The 21,800-nt window shown below is 49.4% G+C and overlaps 1 protein-coding gene across 1 annotated transcript in view; it reads right to left on the reverse strand.

Annotated features, from left to right (window-relative positions):
- Positions 1 to 21,779, reverse strand: part of MCM3AP (minichromosome maintenance complex component 3 associated protein) — a 50,498-nt gene extending 28,719 nt beyond the window's left edge. Inside the window, exons 1-14 of the mRNA XM_059164995.1 lie at positions 21,665 to 21,779; positions 19,660 to 20,968; positions 18,869 to 19,092; positions 16,275 to 16,353; positions 15,898 to 16,042; positions 14,407 to 14,597; positions 10,984 to 11,123; positions 9,330 to 9,527; positions 8,741 to 9,009; positions 7,572 to 7,734; positions 5,354 to 5,514; positions 4,259 to 4,500; positions 3,726 to 3,955; positions 2,491 to 2,591 (exon numbers count right to left, since the gene is read on the reverse strand). Coding sequence (XP_059020978.1) covers positions 2,491 to 2,591; positions 3,726 to 3,955; positions 4,259 to 4,500; positions 5,354 to 5,514; positions 7,572 to 7,734; positions 8,741 to 9,009; positions 9,330 to 9,527; positions 10,984 to 11,123; positions 14,407 to 14,597; positions 15,898 to 16,042; positions 16,275 to 16,353; positions 18,869 to 19,092; positions 19,660 to 20,875 — 3,359 coding nt within the window. The 5' untranslated portion in view covers positions 20,876 to 20,968; positions 21,665 to 21,779. The remainder of the gene's footprint in view (positions 1 to 2,490; positions 2,592 to 3,725; positions 3,956 to 4,258; positions 4,501 to 5,353; positions 5,515 to 7,571; positions 7,735 to 8,740; positions 9,010 to 9,329; positions 9,528 to 10,983; positions 11,124 to 14,406; positions 14,598 to 15,897; positions 16,043 to 16,274; positions 16,354 to 18,868; positions 19,093 to 19,659; positions 20,969 to 21,664) is intronic.
- Between the last annotated feature and the right edge of the window lie 21 nt (positions 21,780 to 21,800).

The raw sequence follows: 21,800 nt of genomic DNA on the forward strand, positions 1-21,800 counted from the left end.
AATCCTAAGAATTCTGCTCAAAACCAATTGGAACTAACAAGTTTATCAAGATTGAAATATAAGGATCAAAAAAAATCAGCGGTTCCTAGGTAGCTCAGTTGGTTGTGGACACTGGCCTTTGGCTCAGATCATCATCTCGGGGTCCTGGGATGGAGCCCCATTTCAGGCTCCCAGCTCAGTGGGGAATCTGTTTCTCCCTCTGCCCCTCCCCACCACTGTCTCTCTCTCTCGAATCAATAAATAAAAATATTTGAAAAAAATTAATATTTCTATATGCTAGCAATGAACATTCTAAAAGTGAAATTAAGCAAACAACTGGATTTAAAATAGCACTGAAAAGAATAAAGCCATTAGGGGCGCCTGGGTGGCTCAGGTCATAATCCCGGAATTCCGGGATCGAGTCCCGCATTGGGCTCCCAGCTCCTTGGGGAGTCTGCTTCTCCCTCTGACCTTCTCCTCTCTCATGCTCTCTCTCACTCATTCTCTCTCAAGTAAATAAATAAAATCTTTAAAAAAAAAAGAATAAAGCAATTAGTAATAAACTTAACCAAGGAGATGAAAGACCTACACAGTGAAAAGCAGAAAACATTGCTGAGAGAAGTTAAGGATGACCTAAACACATAGAAAGACAACAACCCATGTGGCTAGACTAGAAAACTTTTTATTTTAAGTAACATGGGGCTCCAATTCACAACCCCAAGATCAAGAGTCACATGATCTACCAACTGAGCCAGCCAGGCACCTCTAGTCTGGAAGACGTAATGTTAAGATATCAGTACTATCCAAAGCAATCTACAGATTCAATGCAATCACTATCAAAATCCTAGAAGCATTTTGCAGAAACAGAAAAACTCATCCCAGAGGCATCTGGCTGGCTCAGTCAGTTAAGCGTCCAACTCTTGATTCCAGCGCAGGTAACATCATGATCTCACAGTCATGAGATCCAGCTCCAGGTCAGTCTCTGCGCTGGACATGAAGCCTGCTTAAGATTCTCTCCCTCCCTCCCTCTACAAACCCCACCCCAGCTCACTCACTCTCAGGAAAAAAAAAAAAGAAAAACTCATCATAAAATTCATATGGAATTTTAAGGGACATCAAATAGTAGAACGATCTGGAAAAGGAGAAACAAAGTTGAAGGACTCATGCCTTGTGACATCAACACTTACTACAACTTACTACAAAACTAGGGCAATCAAAACGATGTGGTACTGGCATTAAAAAAGACATATGGACCAACAGAGCAGAATGGAGAGAATCCAGAAGGAAACCCTCATGTATATGACCAGCTGATTGCCAACAAGGCTGCCAAGACCATTCAAAGAGGAAAAGAAGGTAATTCCATAGCTCAAAGAATATACAAAAAGCATGGTGTTAAATCTTTATCGTATACATGAAAACAAAACAAACACAGATCAAAGACCTAAACTTAAGAGTTAAAACTATCATTTTCTTAGAAGAAAACACAGGAAAATATTCATAACTTTGGACTTGGCAGTTTCTTAAATATAAAGCCCGAAGTACAGGCAACAAAAGAACAGTTAGAGAAAATGGACTACATAAGACTTAAGACTTCTGTGTATCTAAGGACACTATCAAGAGAGTGAAAAGACAAATCAAACAGAAAAGACATTCCCAAACAGAACAGGATTAATACCCAGAAACAGACAAACTCCTACAAACTCAACAACAAAAACCGATTCAAGGAGGAACAAGGACTTGGAACGTAGATCTCTCCAAAGCAGATGCGTGAACAGCAAATGAGCACAAGAGAACGGGCTCGACATCATTAGTCATTAGGGAGATGCAACCCAAACTACAAGATACCACTCGGCACTCGCTCTGACGACTACTATAAAAAACTTAAGGGTGCCTGGTGGCTGAGTCAGTTAAGCGTCTGCCTTAGGCTCAGGTCATGATCCAGGGTCCTAGGATCAAGCCTCATATCGGGCTCCCTGCTGACTCCAGTATAAGAAAATCCATCAGACCTATCAATAACAGTAGCCCTTTTGAGTCACCTACATTTATATTATATAAATGCAATTATATTCTTAATCACTGTGTGATTTCGTGTGTAATAGGGTTTTTAAAACGTGTTTGAAATCCTTAGAACACTCTGATTTACTAAATCAATTAGTAAGTTGTTTAAGTCTTAGAAAAATTCTGATTATTAAATTTATTAAGATTACATCTTTACAATATTAGATAGAATCAGATATATGAAATTTATAACTGTAGTTTGAAATCTCCAAAGAAATTTCATTATACTATAAAATGCTTAACTTACAACTTTAATAACCCTAACATTGCTCAAAAAGCACACACACACAGTTGTACCTGCCTAGAGGATGGGACCAAGAGTTAAGCCTGTACAAATGAGCAGCTGCGACCTCCTGTCCAAGGCTGACAGCAGCTCTCTAAGGAGAAACACAGGGGACAGGGAAAGCCCCCAGCAGGCCGACAGCTTCGGAGCAGGTGGGGCCCCGCACTCACCCCAGAGCTGTGGTCGCGAAGGCCGCCCCAGCGGCACCAACCTCCTCACAGTCCCTCTGAAGAACCTCCTGGATGAGCTCATCCACCACTTGAGCCAGGTCCTAAGGAGAGGGCAGACGGGTCAGCGCGCCGCCAGCGAGAAACACTGCCTCGATCCGGACTGAGCTTAAAACCGAACAATCTAGCCCTACAGCCTAACGGTACTGGAAACCTTTGCAGAACCCAAGACGGTCTCAGGGAGCATCCCCCAGCCCCAAGACGAAAACATCCCTTCACAACCGCATCAGTGGACGCTGTCTGAGGGCATCGGACAGTCCTCATGTGGGAATCGGCCACGCTGCGTCCGGAAAGGTTTCCCGCTACTGAACAGAGAGAAACCTTCTGGAAGAGGACAGCGCAAGCCTGCTGCCTGCTCGACACCGCCCCACGCTGCCCCCCACACCACATCAGACACGGTCGGCTTCTCTAGCCGGCCTTCACAATCGTCTCGGGCTTCCTCCACGCCCCTGCCCCAGCAGCAGGGTGGCGAGCCCGATCCCACAACCCGTGTGGTAGACGGGCCCCGTTCAACCCCATCAGAGGGCACACAGTGCCGCCTGGGGCCTCACATGTACCCCGGTCACAGGTCCGCTGGCTCTCCCACTGAGCAGTGCAGAACATCACCCAGAGCAGACACGTCGGCGGTGCCAGATGGCACTGGGACAGGAAGCGACAGAGTGCTGCTCTGAGGACAGCAACGCAGACGGAGGCTCTGGACCAGCCTTGGGGCTCGGCCCCAGCCCTGCCACCTGCAGCTAAGGGACTGCAGCCAGGGCCTCTCCCTAGACCCCTCATGGGAGACTAGGCACCACAGCCCACTCCGCAGGGCTGAGGGTGGCCCACAGAGACCCACGTGTCTGCAGAGCCATCAGTGCAGGGCAGGACTTCCTGCGACCCTCACGTTATGTCCACAAGAACCCTTCCACCTCCTCCAGAGTCTGAGCTCCAGCCCTTTCAAGCAGACACGGGCAACAAGCTAGGGGGCCTGGTGCGGGGCCTCCCAAAGCTCAGGGTCCCAGGCACCCCGTCAGAAGGACGAAGGCTCAAGCCACCCCGGCTGGCACTCAGAACGCTTGAGAGCCACAGCGCAAGCACCTCTGTGGGTTCGATCTACAGACAACGGGTCAGACTAGACATCAGACACTTCTGGGGACACCTGCACAACCCTTGGAGCCCTAATCTGGAAGATTCCTTACCGCATCAGAGTACGAAGGTGCAGGCCTCGGAGGAAGCAATTCGGGCTGTGCAGGGGGCTGCATGGGGGGCTGCCCAGGGGGCTGGAAGAGGCCAGGCACTATGCTCGGGGCCGGTGCCGGGACGTGAGGCAGAGAAGCTGGTGTGGGTGCAGCACTGGGAAGGGGCTGCTGGAGGAGAGTGGTTGGCGGTACCTCTGCCTCCGCCCCACATGCCTCTCCTTTCGCCCCACCTGGAAGGGAACAGGCAAGTGAGAACACTTAAGACAACCCCCAGGCACCCACAGTGACCCTCAGGGCTAGCCACCCTCCCGAGCGACGTCAGAGGGGACAAAGCGTGCTTCACCTGTGGGAGGCAAGCACCGCGCCATCAGGGAGCCATTCAGGCCCCTCTTGAATATCGGAGGAATATCGGAGCCCAAAGCAAATACGCAGCAAGCCCACCCCAACCCACAACATGAGCCAGACGCTCCTACCCCCAGAGAGGCTTCCTGGAGAGGCGAGGCTGGTTCCTGCACGCAACAGCAGCTTCTTACCTACTGTGTCCAAGCTGGGTCTCTGGGTGCCCACAGGCAGCTCTGCAGCCAGGCTCTCCCCGATGTACTTGTTCTGGGAGTTGAAGCTGCACACGGGGGTATGACGAGGGACGGGGGGCAGCGGCCCTCCATTCACGATCTCCCCGACCGACACAGTCAGCTTCCTGGTAATAAGCACCGACTTCCTGGCCTTGGACAACCCCTCTGGCTCCAGGAATGAGGACCGGTTCAGCTCGACACAGCTACCCAGACCACAGAGGACCCAGAGAAGCATTACACAGGCGAGAAGCCTACCTTCACCTTCTCATCTCCCAGCAGCAATGCTGGGAGCCCCGTCCACATCACTGGGTCACCCCACTACCGTGTGTCAATGAAGAGGGAGACAGTAAAGGCCGATCTGGTGCCCCAGCCCACAGTACCCAAGCTGCCAGCCTGGACATTCCCTTGTGACATGGGAGCCTCCTGGCCTACTAGCACACAGCCAACAACACACACCTGCGTGCTCCTGTCTTATTCCAAAGCCACATGTGTCTGTGAGGCCTGGCCTGCAGGAAGCAGACAGGAAGGGGCTGGCAAGGAGCTAAGAGGAGGGAAGAGTCAGAGAAACAGCAATCTGGAACAGGACATGCTGCACTTTACGGTGCCATTTACTGGGAGAGGGTCCAGGAGTCTCATCAGGTTCTCAAAACACTGACTCCAAGCAGCAGAGAAGCTCCTGGCCTGACCCACCAGTGCCTGTCTGGGCCACCACAGGTGGGCAGTGGTAGTCCCTGGCCTGCAGAAGCCATGTTCGAAAGAAAGAATAAGGAAGACCCTAACCTTTACCTTTAGTTTCTTCAGTAACTTGTGAAAAGCACTGATTTTGGAATTGCAAAGAAACGGGTCTGAAAGCAATCCGCTAGCAGTGTCTGATCAGGGCCTGCCCCCCACTCCCACACTCGGAGCCTCGCCGTGTTCACCTGCACCGGGGAGGCGGCCTGTGGAGTAGGCCCTCTCTGGGGCCTGGCACGTAGGTGGCACTTCCCAGCCCTTAACAGAATTCAAAGAGAAAACACAGAGACAGAGAGAGGCCCCGCAGCCACCCTCTGCTCTTACCCATCAGAGACTGTGAGACCATAGAAGTTCAGGAAGTCTGTGGCCTCTTCTCCGTCTTGGAACAGCAGCATGCGCACCACGCTGTCCAGGGGAAAGACCGTGGAGCGCTGCGTGCTCACAGTGTACGCGATGTTGAGCGCTCGGAGAGCATCTTTTCGGATCTGAAGAGAGAAGCCGTCACTGCAGCGTTAAGGAGCCAGTCTCCATGACCACGAAATGCCACCATGGGGGACAGGGTCCTGCTGTAGCTCAGTCCCGCTGGAAAGCAATCCAGTACTAAGAGGCCCAGGCTCAGCAATCGCCAGGGCATTTGCTCAGCAGAAGATGCTCCAAAATGCCAGTGACACAGTGGAACAGTCGGTCTCCACACACAGGACCGGTTAGGCCATGAAGGAAACCCTGGATGCTGGGGGGGCTCAGTCGATTAAGTGTCTGCCTTCAGCTCAGGACACGACCCCAGGGTCCTGGGACTGAGGCCTGCATCAGGCTCCCTGCTCAGTGGGACGTCTGCTTCTCCCTCTGCCTGCCCCTCCCCTACTTGTGCGGCACATGCATGCTCTCTCTCTGACAAGTAAGCAAATCTTCAAAAACAAACAAAACAAAGAAAGAAACCCTAGAAGACAAATCATGCATCAGCAGGACATGTGGAAGGTCTACTGCATACCATCCGTTCAACACAAAGCTCTAGGATATTAAAAATCATCAGAGATGAAAGAGCGCCACAGAAAAGTGCAGAAATGGCATGAGATTCCTAACAAGTGCTTTAAAAAAAGAAGACAGGAAAATGTTAACAAAACGTGCATGTGGGTGCCAGGACCCTGGGCGACCCCTTGCATCCCCCTGCAGTGTTAATTCTAACAGGATTTATCGAGAATTTACTTCTCACCTGGCATTGCTAACGTGGAGCACACAACAATGAACAAAGCAAAACCTTTGCCCCAGACCTGATGTGTTAGGGAGGGACCAACAACGAACAAAATGAACCTGTGAAATACACATTTCGTGGCGACGGCGCGACAGAGGAAGGCAGAGGAGGCAGGCAAGCGGGGGGGGGGGGGGGGGGGTCTCTGCCGCGGTGGCAGGCAAGCCAAGGCCTGATGAAGGTGAGCACCATATGGCTCTGTGAGGATAGAGCACAGCAGTGACAATAGCACATGCAAAGGCCCTGAGGCAGAACTGTGCCGGGGTTGGAGGGATAGGACGCATCACAGCAGGTGGAGCTGAGAAAGGGAGCCCTTGGGCCCATGTCAAACACTTCGTTTCTCTAAAGCATTTAGATGTCCTTTTTGTTTCAAATTATTAAAACGGGCACAAACGGCTAACATTCTAAGAATATTACATAATCATTCTGAAAATAATAACTATCAGTTTTATTTACTGAATGCACAGAGTTCTCCAAATGGCACACTGTTAAAAAATTTTTTCATTTGTTCCACAATGACATTGCTGTTGGCAATTCTCAGACAGGACAATGAACAAACTTGAAGACCCTCGGCCTCGGCTATGACCATGGGCTCAGTCACTGTTTACCAAAGGACCTGATGGGTGACCAAAGAAGAAAAACAACCTGAAGTCTCTGAACCAGCTGGCCAGGTCCTAAGACTCACCTCCCCCTCCACCCCGGCCGCAGCCTCCCCACCCAGCGGACCCCTTGCAGCTGGGAGCAGCACAGGGCATGCGCTGTCGGGGGCTGGGGCTGAAGACCAGGCTGTGGGAATTCTGGGACCAGGCATTCAGACTCTTGCAAAGCACCAGGTTAGACCTGGTCTGCACTTCCCTGAGGTTTGCAACCCAGGGCACAGCACAGTACTCAACAAGAAGCAGGCCCTTCAGGTATTTATTGAAATGGATTCAGCATCATCAGGCTCACTCCCAAAATTTAGATTAATAACACTTACGAATTTTTAAATCAGGGACCTTTATGTGCAAAATTTTATTTTTGGTTTGTTTCCAAGAAAATGATAGTGCTGAAACTAAAGTCCTATCATTCTAAAGATATGTCTCTGATCTGAACCTAGCAACAGCATTTTCCGTCACATGGCCTCTTCCATCAGTGGTCCATGGTGCCAGACCCTGTGACACAAGGTAATGCAGGCAGCCCCCTCGGGGACCTGCTGCAGGGTTTACACGAGAGCGAACTTGGAACTGCGAAAATAGCAAATACCAAAAGTAACGATCTGATTTCTTCCAATTCTTCAAGTATAGCTGCATTACTCACCTGATTAAAATAACAGTGTAAAAGACAAGCATTCAGGTAAGAAGCCAACCGGACCAGTTTGAAAAATCTCACAAAATTATTACTGTTCAATGCAGCAAAGGCCTGAACAGCAAATTTCACTTCGGAGGAATTTCTCACGGTAGGATGGAACTGCTGTACTTCTCTGTTAATTAAAGGAGACAAGGGGATTAGAATTCTATTTTTTTTCCTTTTCCATCTTTTTTAAGTAGGCTCCAGGCCCAGCATGGAGCCCAAAAGGGGCCTTGAATTCATGACCCTGAGATCAAGAGCTCAGCTGAGATCAGGAGTTGGATGTTTAACTCACTGAGCCAGCCAGGCACCCTCAATTTTATTTTTAATTAGACAAAATGTCCATGAAAATAGATGTGATTTTAAAAAAACCTGAAGTTGAACCACACTGAGAAAGAGGGACTCAGGCTAACGTATGCCATTCGACTCAGCTCGCAGACTTCGAGGCTGCCACACTTGAGCCGGACTGGGAACAGCAGTGCTCTCTAAAAAGACGGTAAATAAACAAATGCAAGCGATAATCAATTTAAGAATTGATTATCGAAGAATTACTTTAATGCCAAATGACTGCCAGCTGGTTTTGATGGGGATGACATCTAAAAAACAAATTTTAACTTTGTTTTGCTTTGTAAATGAACAGGGCTGACTGAATCACCAAGAGAGATGCCTGTTGGGGCGCCTGGGTGGCTCCGTCGACTCAGCCCCTGACTTGGTTTCAGCTCCGGTCGTGATCGCAGGGCCACGAGACTGAACCACGCGTGGGCTCCCCGCTCAGTGGCGAGTCTGCTGGAGATTCTTTCTCCCCTCTGCCCCTCCCCCTGCCTGCATGCTTTCTCTCAAGAAAAAATCTTTTTAAAAACTGGAGGGGCACCTGAGTGGCTCAGTATGTTAAGCAATTGCCTTTGGCTCAGGCCGTGATCTCAGGGTCCTGGGCGAGAGCCCCGCACCTGGCCCCCTGCTCAGCGAGGAGTCTGCTTCTCTGTCTCTCCTGCCCTCCCCCCGGCTCATGTACACACTCTCTCTCATATAAATGAATTAAGTCTTAAATAAATAAATAAAGTCTTTAAAAAAAAAACAAAACAAAAACAAACCCTGCCTTTTCACACAGCTTAGACGAGCTTCTAAGTTTGAAAATTTACCTTAGGATGTCCCCCTTGTTGAGATTGAGCAGAACGTTGTACCCCTGGAACTCCGCTTCACTGGCACAGAACACACCCTTGTTTCTCAGGTCCTGGTACATCTCCTTCAGACTCTGAAGGCACTTGGTCATGTTCTCATTGTTGATCTTGGCATCAAAGGAGGACATGGGCTCCTCACACAGGAAGTGAGCACAGTGGATGTGGAACCGGGTGCACTTCTCAATCAGAGACACCGTCACAGGGTCACACAAGTGCTGCTGCGTGATGTCCTGGCCACAAGCAAGAGGGAGTATCACACACACATGCCCCTTACATACGTGCGTCTTGTACACGCGGATTTCACGCATGTTATTTCCGTGCACTGGGAACTAATGATTAGAAGAATCACGATTACCTGAATTTCTCACATGTCAATTTCAAACGAAGCCCATGAGGCACATTTTAACAGGACTTTGTAAGGATTTTAAATAACAGCATTTTTTACACAGACGAAATGTAACTGAGTAAGTGAGCAAAATGAAAAGATATCTTGCTTCAACTTTGGAATCCACATGCATTTTCTAATTCTCTGGTCAGAAGCGGCGGATACCTTCCGTATGCCCCGGGTGCGGTTCCACACGAAGTCATACCAGTCCCGCAGGCTGCCCTCCTTCTGGTCCATGATCTGAGTCACCAAGTAGTCCATGGTCCTGCTGAGCACCGCTGAGGGCCGCAGCTCGTGCGGAAGCGGTTCTTCCTGATCGGCGGAGGAGCGGCTGTACTCCTTTACCGCGGCCGCGTGGTCCACCTGGGGACACACAGTTGGGGCGAACAGCAGGGTGTCAGGTGCTGGGCCTTAAAATGAGGAGGAAAATCCCCCACAAACTCATACAACATCAATAACACAGAATACAATTTTAAAATGTAAAGTTTCTGTTTGAAACTAATGATCAAAATTCAAAAACAAACGAGAGACTTGTTTCTGGCGAATACAACACGGAGTGCAGAAGCAGAAGCAATGTCAGTGGGGGGCCTGGCGGGCTCCTTCAGTGGAGTGGGAAACTCTTGATCTCGGGACTGTGAGTTCAGGCCCCACACTGGATGCAGAGATGACTTAACCATTTTAAAAAGAAAGAAGGAATGTAAGTAGAGACACACCTGCGTAGTTCCAAGGGCAGAGGTGTGACAGGAAAAGAACCCTGAAGCACTGTAACAGACTCCAGCCGTCACCAGATGTCCAGACATCTACAGGACTGAGCCCTGGGCATCCACTGCAAGCCAGGAGCACTGTCTCCTGGGGCAGGAGCCTCTGCTGTGATATCCTGCCCAGCTGGGGTCCCCACACTGGGCAACTTAAAACCACCAGCCATGGGGCACCCAGCTGGCTCAGTCCATGGAGCATGTGACTCTCGATGTCAGGGTTCTAAGTTCAAGCCACATGCTGGGTATATGTAGACATTAGTTAAAAATAAGATCTTAATTAAAAACAAACAAACAAACAAACAAAAAAACCACCAACCAAGAGAAGGCTGCAAGCAAAGTTAACGAAGAGAAAAAAGGATCTAAAATGATGTAGATTTCCTGGGGAACAATTTGGGAACATGCATTGGCACACACATGTTCAGGAACCTGAAGAAAGGTCACACCCTCTAACGTAGTAACTTAATTCTTAGGACCTATCAGAAGAAAAAAATCTACATACCTTAGACTCATTATATACAATATGCCCAACAGAATTATTAATAAAATTTAAATATCTAGTGATTGCAAAATGGGAAGTTTTGACAGAGCTACATAATCAATAATACGCTGTCATTTTTAAAATGCTGATAGAGTTTTTCAGAAAAGAAAAGGTAACAAAACTTATGTAGAAAGGATTCATACAGAATTGCATCTAGACCATAATCTCAACTACGCAAAACACAAACAGGAAGAAAACTGTGAAAAGGAAAAAGAAATGAAAAGAAATTTTTAATCTGTGACACAAATCTGTATGTAGAGCTAAGCCTCGAGTACCCTGGGGTCCAGTCAGCCTCTCCAAGTGCTCCACGCACGCCTCACGGTACCAGCCCCTTAATGTGGAAGTCCGTAGCAGCGACCCTCTAAATCCTTGCCACCCTCTAAAAAGGTAAATGCCCAAATCACGTACCACTGTGTACCAGAATTACAGAAGAACAAGCCCCTCGTATATATCCCACCTCCACCCTGAAGATTAAATACGGACAGGGGCCTAGAGAGGACCCCAGAGGGACACAGGGCCGCACCTGGTCAGTCCCTGGGACCACTTCAAACACGCTCAGCTGACTCCGGGTCTCCCGCATGTACCGCTCCTTCTCAGGACACATGTCTGGGCACGTCCCAACGAAAGTCCTCGCTTTGTCCAGGTCGGTTCTTTTCACCCGCGCTAAAGGACAAGTAAAAAGGAAGAACGAACCACACAGTCACTGTGATGATAAAAGGAAGACCAGAATGAAAGGCCAACGCCACACACAATGACAAGGAACAGCACTAGGCCTAGAGAGAGGGAGGCACGGCCCATCACGTCGGCACCAGGGCACCCGGAGGCCTCGTCGCCTCGCACGGCCATAGGCCTGCACTCCATGACACGGCGGGGCCGGGGGGCAGCAGACGGCCTGAACAATCAGCAGTCATGCTGCGTATGTTTGTTAAAAAGACCAGTTTGCCGACTGTAAACCCCAAACACACTGGCTCTCTCACTTGGTACCTTGTGGCGTCCACTCCAGCCCGCTGGTGCTGTGGAGGGAAGCACCTACAAGAACACCTACGAGAGCCTGGGTCCTGGGTAAACGAGTCTTACCGCCTACAGGGTTAAACAGTTCCAAAAGTATCTTTTAAGTGAGATGAACTACAACAACCTCAAGCTTAAAATACACACATTTTAATCTTGAAAAATTTCAGTATGTACTAATTTTATCTGGAATATAAAAATCACCAGGTCAGTGACACGATGAACAGCTTTCACTCCCAAGTTAAGGAAGCACTGTGATGAGTCCACTTACTCACAGCTTCCAGAAAGAGTAAAATCCTACAGCTAAAATTTAAGAAAAACTTTGCAGGGGTTCCTGGATGCCTTCGTCACTGAAACGTCTGCCTTCAGGTCAGGTCATGATCCCAGGATGAAGCCCCATGTCCGGCTCCCTGCTGAGTGGGGAGTCTGCTTCTCCCTCTCCCTCTGCTGCTCCCCCTTCTCCATTTCTCTCCCGCGATCGCGCGCTCTCTCAATTAAATAAATAAATAAAATCTTTTTTTTAAATATGTAAAAAAGCGGGGCGCCTGGGTGGCTCAGTGGATTAAGCTGCTGTCTTCGGCTCAGGTCATGATCTCAGGGTCCTAGGATCGAGCCCCGCATCGGGCTCTCTGCTCAGCGGGAAGCCTGTTTCCCCGTCTCTCTCTGCCTGCCTCTCTGCCTACTTGTGATCTCTCTCTCTGTCAAATAAATAAATAAAATCTTTAAAAAAAAAAATGTAGGGGCACCTGGGTGGCTCAGTGGGTTAAGCCGCTGCCTTCGGCTCGGGTCATGATCTCAGGGTCCTGGGATCGAGTCCCACATCGGGCTCTCTGCTCAGCAGGGAGCCTGCTTCCCTTCCTCTCTCTGTGATCTCTTCCCTTCCTCTCTCCTACTGTGATCTCTCTCTGTCAAATAAATAAATAAAATCTTTAAAAAAAAAAAAATGTAAAAAAGTAAAAAAACTTTGCAAAGAAAAGTACAAATACTTTCTCCTTTCATGTGTGATCATTGCACCTATTTTTTAAAAATCAACCAAATACTTCTTTTTTGAGTAGGTCACATATGCACATGAGTTATATTCCAAAGGTATAAAAATGTTAAAATCCCCCCCACCCTGCACCTTGTTCCCTCTCTGATCAAGGTGAACAGACCCTTTCATCCTCCAAGACTACTTCGTGTCCCCACAGGCAGGGACACTCATGTGTGCATGGACATGAACACGCGCCCACCCCCCATGTATACACAAACGTAGCATCCTACATACTTCCACACTGTGATTTCCTACTTCATAATATATCTACATCTTTGTCCATAAAGAAACCCGTCTTCTCTCAGGCTGTTTACAATCTCGCTATGTGGATAGTCAATACCCAATCTTTGTCATCCAAACAACTTGTGTGTGAAACACGTGTGCCCACACCACACACACACACACACACACACACACACAGTGTGGGACTGCCTGCAGGACAGAGTCTGCACATGGGATGGCGCTGAGTCAAAGGCACAGGCTTTCCTAAGGCTGAAAGGTACTGCCGACCTGCCCTCTTCCGTGGGGCGCAGCCGTCCGCCGCCAGCTCAAGGACGCATCAGCATGGTGCGACAGGGGAGGCCCCCTCTGTGGGTGTAACTGGCATTACTCTCTGTGGTGGGGTGAGCACCTTTCCGTATGTTTAAAAACCAATTCATGATGGGGCGCCTGGGTGGCTCAGTGGGTTAAACCACAGCCTTCGGCTCAGGTCATGATCTCAGGGTCCTGGGATCAAGCCCCACATAGGGTTCTCTGCTCAGCGGGGAGCCTGCTTCCTCCTCTCTCTCTGCCTCTCTGCCTGCTTACTTGTGATTTCTGTTTGTCAAATAAATAAATAAATAAATCTTTAAAAAAAAAAAAAAAAAAACAATTCATGGGGGCGCCTGGGTGGCTCAGTTGGTTAAGCAACTGCCTTCAGCTAGGGTCATGGTCCCGGAGTCCCAGGATCGAGTCCCGCATCAGGCTCCCAGCTCCACGGGGAGTCTGCTTCTCCCTCTGACCGTCTCACCTCTCATGCTCTCTCTCACTGTCTCTCTCTCAAATAAATAAATAAAAATCTTTAAAAAATAAATAAATAAAAACTTAAAAACCAATACATGACACAGTTGACCCTGGAACAACCCAGGTCAGAACTACACAGGTCCACACACACACAGATTTTTCATGGTACCATCAGTATATTTTCTCTTCCTTATCATTTTAACAACACTTTCTTTTCTCTACCTTAATTTATTGTAGGATATGAAACATCAACACACAAAATATGTGTCGACTGACTGTTACGAGTAAGTCACCAATAGGCTATCAGCAGTTAAGTTTTTGGAGAGTCAACAGTTACTTCGTGGCTTTTCGACTGCAAGGGCGCTGACGCCCCAAGCCTTGTGCTGGTCAAGGTCAGGTGTACTTCCTTTTCTGTAACTCTTCTGACCGCCTACTTGTTTCTCTATTGGGCTGGTCTTTTTCACAATGACTTCCACGGTCCTTTCTGTATCAGGGAAATCAGGCCTTAGTGATAGGAGTTACAGATTTTTCCCCTTGGTTGACATTTCTTAAGTTTCATTTGTGTGGACTTCTGTCAAACCAAACATTTGGATTTTTGTTTAATATGTGCTTTCTGAATGTCTAAAAATTGCCCTTTATAATGTTTACTTTAGCATGAGATCAACAGTTTATGGATTTTCTTCCAAAAATAAAATGAAAGATACACCTGCCTTCTAGTCCATGCCCGCCACTCCCTTGGGAAACCAGTGCACAGCAAAGACTCCATGCGTTGTGCTGGAGGACCTAGGGTCTCAATGACAGTGGGGCTCCATGGGCAGGGGGTGCTCCCTCCTCCCAGGTCCTACAATGACCTTATCATGACCGTGGCCAGGTCTCTGGACTGCTGCTGAGATGCACAGACCATACCTTGCCGCATGATTCTGTCCCTCTGGTCAAGCAGGCGGTACTTCTCCTCAGAAGTCTCAGCCACGGTGCCTATCAGGGTGCTAAGCGATGACACACACGGCCCGAGACCCTCAGAGCCCTCGGAGCCCGAATCAAAAGGGTCCCCCTCAAACTGATGGGTCTTCAGAAGACTTGGCTTCTTCACTGGAGAACTACAAAGAAAGTAACATATCAAGGGCCTTGTAGTCATCAGGCACTTCTACCACTTCTACTTCGGAATACTTCCATCATTCAAGACTTTCTGCTCCTCCAAAACTGACAAGCTGCAGGCATGGACATGAGACATGTCTCGACCAGGCTCGTAATGAGCTGTTACTCTTTGTCATGTATGGATTTTAAAATATTCCATACTCTTTGGGTGCCTGGATGGCTCAGCTGGTTAGGCATCTGCCTTCGGCTCAGGTCACAATCCCAGGGTCCTGGGATCAAGCCCTGCATCAGGCTCCCTGCTCAGTGAAGAGCCTGCTTCTCCTTCTGCCCCTTCCCCCTGCTCACGCACACTCGCCCACACACTCTCTCGTGCATGTGCAAAAATAAATAAAATCTTAAAGAAAAAATACTTCATACTTTTTAAAAATGAGATGCAACCACTTAAACAGTTGAAATGAGTATCTGTAGATTTCTATCTCCAAAAAATGAAATTCTGCTTGGGATTAAAAAAAAGAAATACTTTATGACCCGGAGGAAGTCACATGCCTACATGTTTTCACACGTCACTTCACTCCGGTAGAGGAATACACTAAACAGAAATGGGCAATGTCTCTGAGCTTCCCCACTTTCTGGCTGGCTTTCAACATTCGGGGAACTCTGATGTTGAAGAAGATAGAACTGGCCGGCGGGAAAGGAAAAAGCACAAACAAATCAGCAGCTACACTGCGAGCTGCGAGACGAACAGTGAGGAAACAGTACACTAACCAAAATGCATGAAGGGTCAAACAGAAGCACGGGGTGAGAAGGAGGTGGGGTCACGCGGGAAGGGGGGGCCTTTGGGAACAGAGTTCCACTCGGACGGGGAGGCCCCGTGCAGCACACAGCACGTGCCCACTCCCACCTGCGAGCCGGACCCCCAGCTCCCCAGCCATCACACGACCCAGGGAGACCGCCTCACCATAATACCCAGAATCTACAGAAAGTCATACTGGAAACTGCTCCAAGGAGCTCCTGGGAATACCTGATTACAGCCTCCTCAGGGCAAAGCTGCTCCCTCTACACGACACACACCAGGTGCCAGGAGAAGTGCGTGGGGCACGGGACTGAGCAAGACAAAGGAGGAGCCCAGGGGCTCTGCCCAGCCGTTGCCCCCCGCCCTCCCACCATGCCCTCCTCTCCCTTCCCGGGGCCCCATTCCCCCTGCTCAAGTGTCAGCGTGGCGCCCGCTTCCCTGCCATGCTCTGGCGTGACTACCACCAAGCGCACAGAAGCCGAAGAACCCACAGGAAGGACCAGACGCACCTTTTGTTCAGGAGGGAGCCAGCTGCGGCCCTTGCCCCGGGCTTGCCGAGAGAAGAGTGCTGAAAGGCCGTGTCCTCGGGGCCCTGGCCGGCTTCGCCGTCGCCTGGCTTCTTCTCCTTTATGGAAAAGGGCTTCTTGTTGGGACCTGAGGACACAAGAGCACAGACTGCATGAACCACAGACCGCCTGACACTGGACTTCTTTACTCAGTTTGAAATAATTCTCTCTTCATTGTCACAAGGGGTTCCAGGGGAGCCACAGAAACACTCAGAGACCCCGGAGGTACCGCCTGCCGGCCCACCCTGGCACCAGCCGAAGCTCGGAGGGTGTGGTACACAGCGAGCCGGAGACTATACCAAGAAGAACTGCAAACTCACTTATTTTCTTCTTGTGCCAAAAGATAGACATGTCTTTATGCAAGCCTTTCCCCTTCTTCCTAGCCAGGGCTGCAGATACCTAGAAAACAGTCCACAACACAATGTATGAGGACATCAGGCCAACAAAGGAAATGAGATTAAAACCACAAAGGCAGGGGCGCCTGGGGGGCTCAGTGGGTTAAGCCTCTGCCTTCGGCTCAGGTCATGATCTCAGGGTCCCAGGATCGAGCCCCGCATCGGGCTCTCTGCTCAGCGGGGAGCCTGCTTCCCTTCCTCTCTCTACCTGCTTCTCTGCCTACTTGTGATCTCTGTCAAATAAATAAATAAAAATTAAAAAAAAAAAAAAAAACTACACACACAAAGGCAGTAGCAGAATTCTGCACCACAGAGCGAAGCCTCCGACCCTATGTGTTCTGACCACGCAGTCTCCCTCCAGACACAGCAGCCACAGTCCTCGCCGCCCTTCCGCATCTCACAAGCGTGGATGTGCTCTTCTCCTTTTTGAAAATAATGACTTTACTGGAATAGAACCCACAGCGTGGCCTTTTTCGCATTTAGTGAGATGACTCTCGTTACCTGATTACGCATACAGTAATGGAAAGATTGTCAAGTCACACCTGAAGACAAAAGGAAGAGAGGGTGCCTGGGTGGCTCAGTGGGTTAAAGCCTCTGCCTTCGGCCCAGATCATGGTCTCAGGGTCCTGGGATCGAGCCCCACATCGGGCTCCCTGCTCAGCGGGGAGCCTGCTTCCCTCTATCTCTCTGCCTGCCTCTCTGCCTACTTGTGATCTCTCTTTGTCAAATAAATATTAAAAAAAAAAAAGAGAGAGAAGGAGGCACATGGGATACAATTTATCACAAAAGCAACTACTTATTAGTGTACCTACAGACATACCAACAAAAACGTCTAGAAAAATACATCATACTAGGTAACGGTGTCTGCTCCTGAGTAACAGGAGAGATGAGGGTAATCAGGGGACCTCGGTATTATGCGTATCAGTGAACTGCTTACAATGACAATTGACATATTTATTACATTCATATTTTTTAGGGTTCAGCTAGAAGCACAAGTACATCTCAATACTCAAATAACTTAAAAAACAAAAAACAACACATATGACCCAGCAATTCCACTCCTAAGTACATACCCAGTAGAATTAAAAGAAGGGTCTTGAGATATTTGCACACTATCTTCATGGCAGCATTATTCAAAATAGCCAAAAAGTAGAAACAACCTCTGTCCGTTGACAGATAATAAACAAAATGTAATATATACTGGAATGTTATTCTATACAATATACTATTATTCAACCATGAAAGGAATGAAATACAAACTCATGAACAAACTTTGAAAACATGACGCTAACCAAAACAAGCAGGAAAATATTATACGATCCCACTTAAAAGTAATTTCTAGAACAGGCAAACTGATAGAGACAGAAAGCAGATCAGAGGTCACCAAGGGCTGAGGGAAGGAGAAAATGGGAAGTTATTGCTTCGTGGTTACAGTTTCTGTTTGGGATGATGAAAAAGTTCTGGAAAGGGACAGTGGTGATGGCTGTACAACACTGTGAAGATAATTAATGCCACCATTGAAAAAAAAATCAACAGAAAAGAATAAACATCAAAAGCCCCAAAGCTGTGTATGTATTTTTGCACCAAACTTCTACTCCCAGGAATTTAAACAAAGGATATAAGCCAATCAGAAACACATACATAAAATGTCCACAAATAGAAAACTGACCAAGTAGGTAACCACAACAGAATGCCACGTAGCACTTAACAATCCTATTCTAATGCAGGCTATTTACTGATTTCAAGCCTGGAAAGGTTACCAGACAGCATATGCAGTGTGATCCCATTCGTGCAAAACCAACATGACTACAGACTTGCCAAGATATTAACCAAAATATTCTTAATTGGTATCTTAGAAAACAGTTATGGGTGATTTTGTGCCCCTTCCCATAGATTCAGTTTTTTTCTTCCTACATTATCATTTTTAAAAAGTATAAAGACATGCTTTCTACTTTATAAATTCTATACAAATTTATCTCTCCCAAGAAAATTCAGAAAAAACAATAAAGATATAAAGCCACATAATGTGAACACTCTTGTATGTACACACCCACACCAACACATTACGCACTGGTGCTCATACACAGATTTATAGTCAAGGTATAACCCAAACAAGCAACGGCAGTTACCTCTGGAGACTGGGACGACAAGGGGAGTCCACTGTTTCTGGACTGTTGGAATGTTTAGTGATCATGTACTGTGACCAAATAAACAAGAAAACTCGATTTCGAAAAAAGTGCTGTGTGATCACAGAGCCACTCCCACTCATTGCAGAGGAACTGGACTCATGGAATCACTCTCCAGTATTTCTAGAACACTCATTCAGTAGGGACTGCAAGCTTTCCATGAGTAACTCCAACTGAAATACACAGTGCTACACCAGCCTCTCCAGGTTAAAAATAAGATATTCGAGTACTTGCCCAAATTCTAGCAAACAACTGGTATATTAAAAAATAGGTTTTAAAGTGACAAAGTTCAAAATTTTTTCCACTCACATTAAATTTCTTGGAAATACTCACATGATCAAAAAAATACACCACTGCAAGCTTTTTGCTGCGCCTGGTATAGATACGCTGCACTTTAGCAATTTTACCAAAGTGGTTCTCCAGAATTGTCCTGTTATTGAGAGAGTCGGGGATGTTCTTACACTGGATTGCTGTGATTTCAGTGGCAGACAAGCCCCCAAGACTGTCTGTGCTCTCGCTTCTTTTACTTTGACGTCCGGGCGTTCCTCTTAGAGAATCTAGGGATCAGAGAACAGGCACCAAGACGGATCAGACAGGGCACCTAGATGGTTCAGTCAGTTAAGCAGCTGACTCTCGATTTCAGGTCCGGTCATGATCTCAGGGTGGCGAGACGGAGCCCCGTACAGGCATGGAGCTCAGTGGGGAGTCACAGCCTGCTTGAGATTCTTTTCCTTCTGCCCCTCTGTCTACTTGTGTGCTCCGGAAAATAAATAAATCTTTTAAAAAAAATGTATCAGACATAACATTTCAATGTCTACCTATTGATTTATGTATTGTTAAGTAATCTCCACATCCAGTGTGGGGCTCCCACTCATGACCCCGAGACCAAGAGCCACATGTTCTTCTGACTGAGCCAGCCAGGTGCCCCTGAGATGTAACACTTCACACGAGAGGCAGCACCTATGTAAGAGCAAAGGAAATGTTCACGTAAGACATGCTCTTGGTATGTTAGAATTCCTGGGGTTTACAGAAAATTCAGTAGACCCATCAAACTAAGACCCAGGGAAATATACCAAAAACCTGCCGGCAACATTAACCGGGCGGCACCCGTATTTAGATCTCACCTTCTTTTTTCTCTCTACTTTCAGTTTCTTCCTCTTTATTCACACCTGGGAGCCGGGAAGGTGCCAAGACAGACGGACTTCCTCCTGGGATGGCCACGTGGTCGTTCTCCCCAGATTCGGCACAGCCAATATCCTTTTTAGATTCCTTGTTGCCCAGACGACTTACTTCTTTATTGCTTTTGAAGACATCTTGTATCGTTCGACCAAACAAGGTGCCTCCCCGGGGTCGATTCAGGCGGACAGGTCGCTTATCTGGAGGGTGATCTCCCCTGGACAAAGCGTCCACGTCTTCTGCCGCATCATGCCCAGGCCTCCTTGGGGACCGGTCCTGGTCCTCCTTCCTTTTCAGTCCTTTCGTGAGGCTGGGAAGTGGCTCCATCTGGGAAACACGCTCTTCACATCCTTGTCTTACACCTGTTTTGCTACCTGGGAACGGTTCACCCAGAGGTCCTGACGATACGGGGAAGTTAGTGAAGCTACTATTAGAACTTCCAAATAGTGACTTAGAGGCCCTCTTCTCTTCCTCTACATTTTGGTTTGATAAAGCAGAGGTAAAGGCAGATGATGAATTATTACTATTGACTGGTTTTGAAAAGGTAAAGTTTGAAGTGGCAGCTGAGCTGCTTGTCACCTGAGGAAAAGAAAATGGAGCAAGCCCCCCAGGACCGCTACTAATTGGGTGAGAAAATGTAAAAAATCCAGAAGTAACTGAGCTCTGAGTTTTCTCTGGCTCAGATTCAGCCCCAAATATTGGTCTAAACACAGAATTTTCCAGAGGTTTAAAGCTAAACTCTGTTTTCCCAAAAGCAGAGCTTGCTATTTCCCCACTTTCTTGTCCAAACGAAGACGTACCCGGGAAAGCCCCAAAATTGGGTGACTTAAAACTAAAACCTGGGTGTGCTGACACACATGAACTTGAAGACCCAGAGGCAGCTACAAAAGCTGGAGTTTGTTCAAGTCCAGAAAAGAGTCCAACGTTTGAGGTTTGGGAGAATCCTAATGTTTGTGCTGGAGAAGAATGACTTAGTCCAGAAGACGTCGGAAAGCTGGATACCTGTGAAAATCCCGAGGTTTTCCCAGATAGCGTATTATTCTGTCCAAAAGAAGGCTGACCGAATCGGAAGGGAGGCTTGGCCTGAAATGTGCCTACGGAACTACTGGTAGCTGCTGGGAAAACCCCAGGCTGCGGCCCGCTGAAAGGAGCGGCTGGGTTCATCCTCCCGGCGAGGCGGTGGACACGGCGCGCACACGGCAGCTCCCTCCGCACACAGCCCGCTGCGGGGCCGCGGCCCTGCCGCCTCCTCACGCGCTGCAAGACAGAAGTTCACACCGTCACGGCCGCGTCCCGCTGGGAGGCCGCGTCCCGCTGGGAGGCCGCGCAGAATCCGCAACCGCGCGGGAAGGATTCCGGCTCCGGGCGAGCCGGCGGGGGCCTGGGGGCGGGGCGCGCCGGGCGCGGCGGCGGGAACCGACGACTCCGGTACCGGAGCCGGACGCGTCCGCCCTCGGCCCGAGAGGAGGAGCCGTGACTCGAGGCGCGGGAACCCCGAGCCGCGGGAGGAAGCGGCGCGGCCCCGCCCCCGCGGCCCGAGAGCTACAATGTAGCGCCGCGGGCGCGTCACTGTTGCAGTTTCCCCGCTCCCTGCTCGCCGAGTTCGCCGCGTCCAGGAATGGCTGCGCCCGCCGCGACTCGCCCTCGGCCCCGGGTCGCGAGTCCCGCTCGGCCGGCCGAGCCCGCCGGGCGCCCCGCAGGTCTCCCCCCGACGGTCGCCCCGAACCAGAAGCCGGACGCGCCGCGGGGACCCCCGACCCGGCTCAGAGGACCGAGCGCCCCTGCGGAGCGGCCGCCCCCGCACCGGGCCAGGGCGGGCCAGCGGAGGCCGCGCTCCCCGACAATCGCCCGCGCCGCAGGCCCGCTCCGCGGACGACTCGGGGCGACGGGGCCGGGGCGGCCGCGGGAGGAGGGGGCGGCCCTCACCCAGGCCGGACCCTGCGCCGCGCTCACCGTCCGGCTCCGCGACTCGCAGGCCCGCCGCCCGCCGCCCGCCGCCGCCCCGGGGCCCCCTCGGCGCCCGGCTGGAGGCGCAGTCCCGGATCGCGGCCGCCGGAGCCGACCCTCCGCGGCGCGCCGGGGGCAGAAA

This window comes from Mustela lutreola, chromosome 2 (genome assembly GCF_030435805.1).
Source record: "Mustela lutreola isolate mMusLut2 chromosome 2, mMusLut2.pri, whole genome shotgun sequence".
NCBI lineage: Eukaryota > Metazoa > Chordata > Mammalia > Carnivora > Mustelidae > Mustela > Mustela lutreola.